General features: G+C 48.8%; 2 protein-coding genes across 7 annotated transcripts in view; both read right to left on the bottom strand.

The window, feature by feature from the left end:
* Nucleotides 1-900: 900 nt before the first annotated feature.
* LOC136938355 (5-hydroxytryptamine receptor 3A-like) lies at nucleotides 901-5,804 on the bottom strand. Of its 4 annotated transcripts, none has more exons than XM_067231641.1 (9): nucleotides 5,698-5,804; nucleotides 5,045-5,214; nucleotides 4,783-4,827; nucleotides 4,443-4,552; nucleotides 2,819-2,991; nucleotides 2,155-2,315; nucleotides 1,740-1,950; nucleotides 1,527-1,655; nucleotides 901-1,305 (listed from the first exon to the last, which is right to left on the bottom strand). In XM_067231641.1, exons 1-9 carry the CDS (start codon nucleotides 5,756-5,758, stop codon nucleotides 1,016-1,018), a joined length of 1,350 nt encoding a protein of 449 aa, XP_067087742.1. In that variant the 5' UTR covers nucleotides 5,759-5,804; the 3' UTR covers nucleotides 901-1,015. The 4 variants fall into 4 exon arrangements, with proteins under 4 accessions (XP_067087742.1, XP_067087743.1, XP_067087744.1 ...); XM_067231642.1 differs by having other exon boundaries at nucleotides 2,819-2,982; XM_067231644.1 differs by having other exon boundaries at nucleotides 1,156-1,324.
* Nucleotides 5,805-6,420: 616 nt separating this feature from the next.
* The window catches only part of tsen54 (TSEN54 tRNA splicing endonuclease subunit), a 5,728-nt gene continuing 71 nt past the window's right edge, over nucleotides 6,421-12,077 (bottom strand). The window contains exons 2-12 of one of the 3 annotated variants that reach the window (XM_067231639.1): nucleotides 11,656-11,814; nucleotides 11,401-11,464; nucleotides 10,762-10,845; nucleotides 10,559-10,657; nucleotides 10,118-10,170; nucleotides 9,812-9,913; nucleotides 8,122-8,936; nucleotides 7,617-7,677; nucleotides 7,184-7,297; nucleotides 6,781-6,971; nucleotides 6,421-6,697 (exon numbers count right to left, since the gene is read on the bottom strand). In XM_067231639.1, the coding sequence (XP_067087740.1) occupies nucleotides 6,821-6,971; nucleotides 7,184-7,297; nucleotides 7,617-7,677; nucleotides 8,122-8,936; nucleotides 9,812-9,913; nucleotides 10,118-10,170; nucleotides 10,559-10,657; nucleotides 10,762-10,845; nucleotides 11,401-11,464; nucleotides 11,656-11,814 (1,702 nt within the window). In that variant the 3' untranslated portion in view covers nucleotides 6,421-6,697; nucleotides 6,781-6,820. Of the gene's footprint in view, nucleotides 6,972-7,125; nucleotides 7,298-7,616; nucleotides 7,678-8,121; nucleotides 8,937-9,811; nucleotides 9,914-10,117; nucleotides 10,171-10,558; nucleotides 10,658-10,761; nucleotides 10,846-11,400; nucleotides 11,465-11,655; nucleotides 11,815-12,077 lie in introns of all 3 variants that reach the window. The other 2 variants (XM_067231638.1, XM_067231640.1) reach the window with 2 other exon arrangements.

Below are 12,077 nucleotides of genomic sequence, written 5' to 3'. Positions count from 1 at the left end.
GATTGTGATGAAGAAAGTGTTTGTCCGTCTCTTCATAAACGGAGTGATTAAGTTCAGTTGAGTTATGGATTTTAATAAGTATTATCTATCTGCAGATTGGGAGAGAAAACCAGACCTCTGACAATAAATGGCAACACAACACCAGGCTTAGGTCTCAATCATGTCTCATTAGGTCTTGTAGAATGTAGACCACGTTCCCAGCTGAGGAACAGAGGTCTTGTAGACCACGTTCCCTCGTTCCCAGCTGAGGAACAGAGGTCTTGTACTCCTTGTTCCCTCGTTCCCAGCTGAGGAACAGAGGTCTTGTAGACCACGTTCCCTCGTTCCCAGTTGAGGAACAGAGGTCTTGTAGACCACGTTCCCTCGTTCCCAGCTGAGGAACAGAGGTCTTGGGATGTTGGCCTGATGGCAGGAGGAGGAACGCCAGTGGTTTGTCAGTTGGCTGAGAGGAAGAGGAGGAGAGGAAGGGAACACCAAACAATAATGACCCAGCTGACAGAAGCAGAGATGGTCTGTTGCACGATCATGTGCATCAGAGAGCTCCTCTTTATAGTGGACACAGAGTAACACACAGACATAAAAAGCAACTGCTGGTTGGCAGAAAAAAGAGAACTGATAAATAGAAAAAGGCAGTCCTTTGTGTGTCTGATCATGTTTGATCCTGACAGTCTCCTTCCTTTCCTACATTCTGGAGTTATGGTTTAAATACCAACTGGGTAAAAAGTGGCATGTTTCCAAGTCTGCAATACAAGTATTTTGATCAATATAGTAATGTGAATACGAATGTACAATAATATGACAACAGCAATAGATAGTATAATTTCAGATAAGAAAAAATAAGACAGTGTTTTTGTTTTTCGCCCTGTTTTTATTCAAATGTTTTTCTAATTTCTTGTAAACGATCATCACAAATTCACACACAAAGATGTATTTTTTTGACACACACTTACACTTACATGGGTGTATATATAAGAATACATATACGTGTATATTTCATTTCAAGCCCATAATGTAGTTATTGGATCCATGTGATAAAGAGAAAACCGTGGAACACAATAGTGAAAATTATATAAATGCAGAAGTAGACCGTATCTATGCGCTTGGCCACTCTCTCCCAGTACCCCGTCTTCCTGTGGTCTCCTGCCCCTACAGCAGAGACCACCTCCAGTCTGATCCTCCAGACCTCCTCCAGAGCCAGCTGGAGGAGTCGGGAGTCACTCAGCCCCTGCGTCCCCCCGCCTGGAGCCTTCTGCTCTGGGCTGGCCTCCGTCGGCACCCCCTTCTCAGCCTCGTTCTCTGGAGGACCTGGGAACATCAAAACATTCTGTCGAAGAGGAAGTCTTACCAACCCAGGACCAAATGACATGGTTATGTCCATACGCATGTACTGTCGCTTTTTACACGTAAATGTACACAAAGCGCAGACATCACTTGTGTTTACTAGACCGAGAAGAGGAGGGGAGAGACTGTGAGCGCTCCTGCAAAGAGGGAGCAGACATCTTTTATGACACCACACATGGGCTCACTTGATTGGACGCTGGCGTGGGTCTGGAGATCCCAGCCTTCCTTCCTTTCCAGGTCCATCAGGAAACCCACCAGCATGGTCACCAGCAGGTTGAGGCCCACCAAGGTGAACACCACAATGCAGTAGGTAGCTGGACAAACAAACACTTTGCGTTACGTCGTTTTCCAGACAGTTGGCTGTGACCATGGCGGCCATTTTAGGCTTGACCTCTGACCTATGAGTGGCAGCTTGTTGGCGGTGGAGGGCAGGATGTCGTTGAAGATGAGCAGCAAAACAGAGATGGAGAGCAGGATGGTGATCTTGAAGCTCAGCTTCTCTCCCCTGGTCTGGTTGATGAAGAAGGAGGCCAAGTCCAGAACCAGGAAGTACAATAGAGGAATCAGGAAGTTCCCCACGTATAACATCGGGCTCCTTTTAATTGTTATCTGGAGGAAGGAAGAGAGGAAGGAAGAAGGGAAGGAGGGAAGGAAGGAAGGAAGGAAGGAGGGGTGAGGTATTTAAACTCAATAGTGTGAGGGGTCCCTACACTGGGATTGTTCATTGTTAACATCACCTACCTCTCCTAAAATCCTACCTTTTACTTTTTTATGCTTTTTTTGTTTGTTGCTAAAGTACATCTAGCTGGGTACCTTGAATATGAGTTTGTCCCAGGAACGCTTCTGGTAGATACTCTTTTCCTTAGTGGTGTTGATGCTCACCAGACTCCATTCTCCCTTGTTGTTCAATACCTGACGAGAAAACTGGTTCAGGTACTCGGACGTGGACCACCGATCGATCATCATCGCTGCTTCTGCAGACGTGGTGTTGGAAGGAATTGAGTGTAAATGTGTGTGTGTGTTTGTGTGTGTGAGTGTGTGTGTGTGTGAGTGAGTGTCTGTGTGTTTGGGTATGTGTCCATGGGATTGCTGTGTGTATATGTGTGTGTCACTTGTGTATGTGTGTGTTACTTGTTTATGTGTGTGTGTCAGTGTGTGTTTGGGTATGTGTCCATGGGATTGCTGTGTGTGTGAGTGTGTGTGTAGGTGTGTGTGTGTGTGTGTGTGTGTGTGTGTGTGAGTGTGTGTGTAGGTGTGTGTGTGTGTGTGTGTGTGTGTGTGTGTGTGTGTGTGTGTGTGTGTGTGTGTGTGTGTGTGTGTGTGAGAGTGTGTGTGAGAGTGTGTGTGTGTGTGTATGTGTGTGTGTAGGTGTGTAAGTGTGTGTGTGTAGGTGTGTGTGTGTGTGTGTGTGTGTGAGAGTGTGTGTGGGTACACACACAGCACATGAAGCATGTGTATTTCTCCCAGCCAACCCTACCGCAGTGGGAGAGGGAAGTGACGGTCATTTGGCAGGTCTGAGCGTCAAAGGGGAACTTGTACAGGTCCATGTTGCAGGCGGTCTTCAGTCTTAAGGAATCCATCACAGTCACAATGCCATTCGAGTACAAGCTGGCATAGGGGCCTTTCGTGATGCTGTCTGTGCTGGAGATACTGGGGGGGGGGGGGGGGGGGGGGGAGGGAGAGGATGAGTGGGGGAGGTGGTGGGGGAAGGGGGTTTGGAGGGTGACGTGGGTTTGGGAGAGTGGGGTGAGGGGGTGTGGGTGGTGTGTGGGGTGGGGTTAAAGTGGTGAGTGTGTGAGAGGGGTGGCGGTTAGGAGGTGAGAGGGGTGGAGGTTAGGAGGTGAGAGGGGTGGAGGTTAGGAGGTGAGAGGGGTGGAGGTTAGGAGGTGAGAGGGGTGGAGGTTAGGAGGTGAGAGGGGTGGAGGTTAGGAGGTGAGAGGGGTGGAGGTTAGGAGGTGAGAGGGGTGGAGGTTAGGAGGTGAGAGGGGTGGAGGTTAGGAGGTGAGAGGGGTGGAGGTTAGGAGGTGAGAGTGGTGGAGGTTAGGAGGTGAGAGGGGTGGGGTGAGTTGGGGAGACAAATGTATAATTTTACTGTCGAATAACAAGCAATCACATCTTGTCTGATCAAACCAGGACATGAGTGTTATCACAGGATGCTGCAGGAACTGATGTCACTTCACTGACAAAGAGATTTGATTTATTACCTTTATTAATTTAGCAGCCACACACATGGCCATTTATGAGTTACCTATTGTAGATATTGTTGCAAATCTCATCTCCGAGCCAATCGTTTTTTTAAGATGGTTAAAAAAACAAGCTTCAGAAAAGAGTAAATATATATTTTGTAACTTGAGATCACTGTCTGGAATATTAACCCTGTACTGAGGTTTTCAGTAAACATGGCTTGATGCACTGTGGCACAGACAATAAGCTGGTGGCATGGCTCCTATGACAAATCAAATACACCTTAACAATGATATCACTGTGGGTAAAGGTCAGCTATCTTATCCAGACTGAACCTCAAACCATTCTAATGCTTCCAGATGTATATATAGTCTCTAATCACAGTGGTGTCATGAGTGATGCTTGACAGAACCTGTTCACAGAATCACAGAAGACTCTCCTGTTTAGTGACCTGCCATTCAGCGCACCCATCCACTCACATATACAACATTTATATTTTCAATATTTTCAGTGTGACACCTGAAACCTGAACCTTTGACCGTATGAAAGTGATCTGGTGTGATAATTGTACTAACTAAAGTGATGGTGGCTCAGTTGTAAAAAATGTCACCGCCTATCATAAGATCACCCGGTTTCAAATCTATCCACCCCACACACACACACACACGTGTGTTTTCAGGGAAGTCAGGTGGCTGAGTGGTTAGGGAGTCGGGCTATTAATCAGAAGGTTGTTGGTTCGATTCCTGGCTGTGCCAAATGACGTTGTGTCCTTGGGCAAGGCACTTCACCCTACTTGCCTCAGGGGAATGTCCCTGTAAGTCGCTCTGGATAAGAGCGTCTGCTAAATGACTAAATGTAAATGTTTTCCAAAAGAATACATCATTAATGTGACATTATTAATTTGAAATTGTACCCACTCTTCTTGGATGGATATGTCCGGGGCCCATAGCTTCTTCCTGGGCACGGTCAACTTGTCGATCCCACAGAAGTCACTCTCGTTCCAGGATAAGAACTCGTTCAACCACCCCTGTGTGGGGAGGAAGACAACGGCTATCGAATGGAAATGAATACGGTTTGCAACTGTGTTTCAAACTGAGAATCATCCCATTATCTCTCTATTCTGTGAATATCGTGAACCAGCACCACCTCAGTATGTCAGTCATTAGTTTAGAGGTGTTGATAACTCTGGATATTTGACAGGTATTCATTGATAGGTATTGACTGATTGATATTGTTGGCGTTGATGAACATTATTACCGTGTTGCTCCATGCCTGACAAGTTAGAGTTTGAGACTTCTCATCCTGCACACAAAACAGATTCACGGCGGCGTTAGATAAGAGTGAATACTGGTGTGAGTGTGTTTACTTCCACTGCTTCACTAAGGCGTCCTCAACCAGCACAACACGCCACCACTAACACACGTGACAAAAATCCTGGTCTCAATCCTATAGGACCGCTGAGTCACACAACAGGACCAGGAAGTGCAGAGATCCCAACAGGAAGTTACACACCACGTACCACGTCCAGAATGCCGTACACATACAAGTCCATCTTCACTCCAGTGGGGGACGTCCAGTTCACAACAGGACGGACGTCAGCCAGAACCTGGTTGGTGTCCAGAAGATTCAGGTGTTCCATCAGGTGTGTGTAGGAGCAGTTTGTCTTGCTCACACTGGAGACCTCCGTCACTGAGAAGAGAAGAGCATTCTAGAACATTTACATTCTGGAACATTTACATTCTGGAACATTTACATTCTAAAACATTTACATTCTAAAACATTTACATTCTAGAACATTTACATTCTGGAACATTTACATTCTGGAACATTTACATTCTAGAACATTTACATTCTAGAACATTTACATTTGAGAACGCATAAAACTTAAAGGGGGCATGGGTATAGTTTAGTAGACCATTTGACCACAGATTACAAGGTTGCGGGTTCAAATACCCCCCTTGTCCATACCCTGGATTTGTGATCTGCTAAACAAATACATCTACAAATCAGGAATCAATTGCATTCTTTTGCATTCTACTGTAGTGTCATATATTATACTGTAGTCTAGTGTATTGTATAACATTCTACTGTTGTCTATTGTCGTTAACTGGAGTGTATTACATTCTCAAGTCAGCTGAACCCTCTGTGTACCTGTGTACCTGTGTAACTCACCCATCAGGAGAGAGAGCAGTGTCAGGATGCTGGGAGAAGGCATGGTGAAGTCCTGAGGCATTCCGGCTCTCTAAGCACAGACACACTGCCAAGACCTGCCATATATCTGTGACACACAACATGTGTGTGTCAGAGAGAGGGAGAGAGAGAGCAAGAGGGTGTGTGTCAGAGAGAGGGAGAGAGCGTAAGAGGGTGTGTGATAGTGTTTGTTAAACTCGCTTTTGGAATTGAACAAGGGGAAGTGATAATCGGTATTTAAGTCAACAGATAGAGATGTAGGCATCTGTTTGTCTTTGTACAACAAGACTGACTGAGGGATGTGCAGATGCTCCACCTCTCTACACAACAGTCTCTCTCCAGGATTTGTTTGAAAACTTAATACAGTACATCCATCTGTCTCCATCCTTTCTCTTATTCATATGCACTATTTGTACTTCGCTTCAGATGAATGACAAACTAATCCAATTTGATTAATGATAATCTGCTTCGCTTAGATGAGAATGTCACCGTCTGTGAGCTATTGCTAAAATATCCCTCCGTACGATCATATATCCTGCATCATGTACAGACTGACAGGCTTAGTTTATTGGTGATATATTTGTCAAGTAGTGCATGGGTGGTATATTTATCCCTAGTTATAATGATCTATCCCTCCAATGTGCTTTCACCTGTCCAGTTACATCCGAATCAGATTAACAAGGGTTCCCATGTTCCTCACATACAGACCACACCAACTCCAGCTTGTCTCTGGACTGGAAAGACAATGTAAAACTCTAACAGGTTTCTCTAACAGTAGTAGGTCTGTAAGTTCACTTCAAACACTTCTACTGTAGTTACAGGGAGCAGGTGACATGCAGTGGATTTGAAGAAGAAAAAAACACTTCTGCAGAAAGATCCAGTAAGAACGATAATTTTTTTAATTAAAAGTCTACTGCAACTTTATAAATCAACTATTTTGGCAATGAAGCTCTTATACAATCTCAGGTTATCTCCTAGTTGTCTGTGGTCATGTTATGTCTGTGGTCATGTTGTGTCTGTGGTCATGTTGTGTCTGTGGTCATGTTGTGTCTGTGGTCATGTTGTGTCTGTGGTCATGTTGTGTCTGTGGTCATGTTGTGTCTGGTCAGTGGACAGTGTCTGTGGTCAATAGGAAGGGTTTGAAGCAGTAGAAGGAGATGTCTCCGTGGTCGACCACAGCGAAGGTAACAGGAACACCTCCGCTCTGCTCCATCAGCTGCTCCACCACCCTGAGGTCAGGTACTGGCCCTGCGAAGCTGCAACACAACACCACACAGTCAGAACCAGGACACATACAGACATCATACTGTACACAAACATATAGCTACAAACATTTTTTCTGATCATACTATATTTCTAGGAGAGGTAAAAGTCATTTTAGCTGGACTGGACTACAATGGTTATATCCACCTGTCATAAACGGTTTTGCAGCGAGGCGCGCGCGTGTGTGTGTGTGTGACGTCCTGACCTGCAGACACACATGCGAGAGTAAGGCTTCCCTGGGCTGCTCTTCCTGAACTCAGCCACTGTGTCCGGCTGGTAGACATCAAAACACAGCCTCCAGCCCCCCGATCCCTGCTCCCTGGAGACACACACACACACACAACTGACTCACCACACACATATGCACTGGATATACACACACACACACACTGCAGACAAACGCTCCATCTCTACACACAACAGGACACACTGGGGCCTGAAGCAGCCATTCACATTGTGGTTTCATATTTACACAAACTTCAGTGTCGACAGAGAGGGAGAGCGAAAGAAAGAAAGAAAAAGAAGGATAGAAAGAGAGAATGAGAGGCAGAAAGGAAGAGGAAAGAAAGAGTGGAGAAAGAATGAGAAGGAAAGAGAGAGAAAGAGAGAGAAAGAGGGAGAAAGAGAGTGGGCTGTACCTGGAGGTTCCATCTGTCAGTGTATAAGGTTTGATGACACTGATCTTGTTCAGCAGCTCACCTGTAACACAGCAGACAGGTGAGGGGGGGGGGGGGGGGGGGGGACAAGGCACACAGGACAGAACGTTTCCAGTGTTCTAGAACATTCTGAAAGCGTATCATTTCAACCCACACTGACGTTGTGTAAAGGGCAACCCCCACACATGCGCACACACACACGCACGCACGCACACACACACACCTCCTCCCATAGGAGTAAACAGAGATCCTTTAACATAGCTCATTGTAGATGTACAGTATACACTATAATCAACCTTGGTATGTGTACTGACTATGCTCTGCATTTGTGTGCTGCAGATGGTGAATGAACTGTGACTCACATATACAAACACAACAAAAACAAACTCACACAGCACAGCTTTCAATAGGGGATCAATCAGACAGCACACACCAGCCAGCACAGATGTTTACTGTAAATATATCGGTCAGAGGGTGGAGGTCGTACCACAGGAGGTGGGGTGTCGGGGGTCGTGGAGGGGCGTGACCTTCCCCTCCCACAGGTGGGCGGGTCTATCCCTGTGGCTCCGCCCCCTCCGCTGGGCCAGCAGCTGCTGGTACTCCGCCCAGTTCCGGCAGCATCGCACCTCGCGGTCCTCGTTGACGTCCCTCCGGTAGCGGTCCCGCTCTCGTTCCCGCTCGCCGCGGGACATGTGCACCTGCCGCAGGCTGAGCCTCCGCAGCCAGGGGGCCACGGCACAAGGCCCCACGGCCAGGGCCCCCGGGAGCAGGCTGGGCTCTGGGGAGGGGAGGCTGGAGGGGAGGTCCGTCCTGGAGCCCAGGTCTGGGAAGGAGATGGAGTCCCAGCGAGGAGGAGCAGAGGAGGAGGAGGAGGGCTGGGGGGGAGGCAGGTTTGGGGCAGGGTGTGAGTGAGTCCCGGCCTGGCATGGGTCCTCACCTGCCCACCAGTTCCGACCCATGCCAGCCTCAGTCAGGCCGGGGGTGCCCGGCGACGTTGCCATGGCGACGTCGCTAGGTGGAGAGGCTGTGTGACGTGAGGGAGAGGCAGGTTTTCCTTCCTCCTTTTTCCTCTCGGTTTCCTCTTCCTCTCCTCTCTCCTCCATCCTGTCGTTCCTCTCTTTCTCCCTCCTGTCTTCTCGTTCCACCCGGTCCCTTCTCTCACTCCTCTCTCCGTCATCCCTCTCTCTCCTCTCCTCCAAGGCAGAGCCCGGCTCCTCCGAGGCAGAGCCCGGCTCCTCCGAGGCAGAGCCCGGCTCCTCCGAGGCAGAGCCCGAGGCAGAGCCCTGCTGGGTCTCCGTGATCCTGCAACAGAAGCAGACGTAGTCACAAGAGGTAGACCCACATCCTTAAACACACATCCACAAAGCCCACATCCTTAAACACACATCCACAAAGCCCACATCCTTAAACACACATCCACAAAGCCCACATCCTTAAACACACATCCACAAAGCCCACATCCATAAACACACATCCACAAAGCCCACATCCTTAAACACACATCCACAAAGCCCACATCCATAAACACACATCCACAAAGCCCACATCCTTAAACACACATCCACAAAGCCCACATCCATAAACACACATCCACAAAGCCCACATCCTTAAACACACATCCACAAAGCCCACATCCATAAACACACAGCCACAAAGCCCACATCCTTAAACAGACATCCACAAACACACATCCACAAAGCCCACATCCACAAAACTCACATCCACACATCCAGAACCACCATCAGTTTCCAGTAGTTTGATTAGGATGATCATATTGGTCGCTCAACAGCCTATCGGCTATCTGCCTTTCGATGCTGTCCCTGTCAATAGCCCCCAATGCAGGTCCAAACCACTAACACCCTCTGCTGGACAACATGCAAGCTGCTGCCCCCTCACTAACCCTGCGAGGCAGCTGGATTCATCTAGCCAGGCTTCAAGTTACACGCTTGTGGCCGAACAGCAGCTGGATTCATCTAGCCAGGCTTCAAGTTACGCGCTTGTGGCCGAACAGCAGCTGGATTCATCTAGCCAGGCTTCAAGTTACGCGCTTGTGGCCGAACAGTGGTTTGAACCAATCAGTGTCCTTTAAGGAACTAGGTAGAATGGAATTGACTAACGGATGACAAATGGTGTTGACTATGAATGAGCAGAATGTTCCGGAAGAAGTTCTAGATCACCTTGGGGGAGGGGAGGGGCTGCGTTTTCTTTTGACGTGTCTTCCTCCTCGGTCACGTGACACAGGCAGGTTCAGCTGTCTCTCGTACTGGGACGCCACCGAACTGGGGAGGGAGAGAGACCCATTTAGGATACAACCCAGTTACATATCCACCACAGTAGACATTCCAGTTAGTATTTACGCTGTGTTCACACCAAAAGCATTTGCATTGACTTTACATGTAATCTCGCGCCAAATATTCGCTTCGCGTTTGGTATGAACACAGCATTAGTGTACAACCCAGTTAGTACTTGGTGTACATAAGTACCTGATGTCAAACCTGTTGACCACATAGCCCAGTCTCTTCAGATGTCCGAACACCTGTCAGGAGCAGGACACAGACAGTCAGCTCAGACAGTTTCAGACGTCACAAAGAGGCTGTTTAGAAAAAGGACCCATGTCTGAAATCTGTAAATCACTCAGAGATGGACCCATGCTGATGAAATAGCTAGTGTTGGAGTGAAACTGTGTATCTGTAAAGTTGGTGCCGTCCTGGCAGTAAAGTCCTCCTGTCCTACCTGGTAGGCCTACTATCCTACCTGGTCCTGCCTTACCTGGTCCTATACTGTGGTAACTGGTCCTATCCTGTCCTACCTGGTACTATCCTACCTGGTCCTGCCTTACCTGGTCCTATACTGTGGTAACTGGTCCTATCCTGTCCTACCTGGTCCTGTCTTACCTGGTCCTGTCTTACTTGGTCCTGCCTTACCTGGTACTGCTGAAGGCTCACAGTCGTGGAGGACAGGAACCTCTCGTAGGCCTCCTGGATCGACAGAGGCAGCTCTCTGTGGAACACCTGCAGGTTGCCCTGGTGACAAACACACCCAGTACCGTACATATCACTACACTGTACACTCCCCCACACACAGCGGACACTCACGTTCTCCGGTTTACTGTCGGAGTCATACTCACACACTCCATGAGGTAGAGGGCTTCCTCGGGGTGGAGACACTGCTTCCCCCGAGCAGAGAAGCCCATGGTCTGCCAGAACTTCCCCTGGAGCCGAGCAGAGACACTCAGGTTAGGACAGGACCAGGTGGGGCAGGGAGAGGGGGACAGGAGAGGGGGACAGGAGAGGGGGACAGGAGAGGGGGACAGGACCAGGTGGGGCAGGGAGAGGGGGACAGGACAGGGGGACAGGAGAGGGGGACAGGAGAGGGGGACAGGACCAGGTGGGGCAGGGAGAGGGGGACAGGAGAGGGGGATAGGACAGGGGGACAGGAGAGGGGGACAGGACTAGGGGACAGGAAAGGGGGACAGGAAAGGGGGACAGGACTAGGGGACAGGAGAGGGGGCAGGACTAGGGGACAGGACTAGGGGCAGGACAGGGGGACAGGAGAGGGGGACAGGAGAGGGGGACAGGACTAGGGGACAGGAGAGGGGGACAGGAGAGGGGGACAGGACTAGGGGACAGGAGAGGGGGACAGGAGAGGGGGACAGGAGAGGGTGGGATGGGGGGACAAGGGCAGGAAAGCACAGGACAGTACCAGGCTGTATGGACTTGATGAGCTGCAGCCTTGGTCTCAGATAGACGTATCAGAAATGACTTACAGCTGGTGACTGCAGCTCCACAACCCTCTCACTGGGGATCCATACAGCCTTCACCAGGTTGCCTCTGAAACAGCGAGGAGACGGGTTAGGTGATATCCCCAACCCTGGGTAAAACCAGATGCCCGGGTCTCAAAAACGGTCACTTTCCAATCAAGCAGAAAATGTCAAAATGGTTTTAATCTATTTTCACCTGTGTGTGTGTAAGAGAGTGTGTGTGTATGTGTGTGTGTGTGTGTACGTCTCCTACACACTCACAGCCTTTCCACTCTCTCCTCTGACACCAGGCTCCAGTGCTCATCCAGACTCTGCTGCAGTCGCTCTCGCTGTCTCCCGGAGTCGCTCGGTAGAAACTCCTTCTGTCCTCTCACCGGGATCTTGTGACTTCTGGACCGGGCAGCGAACAGCTCCGACGGGCTGGAGACACGTCCAAGAACAGTAACTTACTGCACTGTACTTACTGTATACCAACACCGACAGAGAGCTACCAGTTGTCTTGCTGTTTTGGGAGTTCCAGATACGTTAGCTAGCTAGCTAGATTAGCCCACACGTGCATTAGTAAACAGTTCGAATGTCTAACAAGTCTCTGTACCAAAACAGCAAAAGATTGCCTAAAACAATCACACAAAAAATGTATACTCATTAATCTCACTAGACATCTCATGCAAAAGGCTTAAATA

Source organism: Osmerus mordax (assembly GCF_038355195.1).
Source record: "Osmerus mordax isolate fOsmMor3 chromosome 3 unlocalized genomic scaffold, fOsmMor3.pri SUPER_3_unloc_2, whole genome shotgun sequence".
NCBI lineage: Eukaryota > Metazoa > Chordata > Actinopteri > Osmeriformes > Osmeridae > Osmerus > Osmerus mordax.
Note: the sequence above shows the minus strand (reverse complement) of the source record. Positions and strands in the feature narration are given on the sequence as shown.

Coding starts and splice junctions, on each gene's coding strand:
- LOC136938355 (XM_067231641.1), bottom strand. CDS start 5,758: ATGCCTCAGGACTTCACCATGCCTTCTCCCAGCATCCTGACACTGCTC. Junction 5,215..5,697: donor ACTGCTCTCTCTCCTGATGG/GTGAGTTACACA, acceptor TTCTCTTCTCAG/TGACGGAGGTCTCCAGTGTG. Junction 4,828..5,044: donor TGTACGGCATTCTGGACGTG/GTACGTGGTGTG, acceptor TTTTGTGTGCAG/GATGAGAAGTCTCAAACTCT.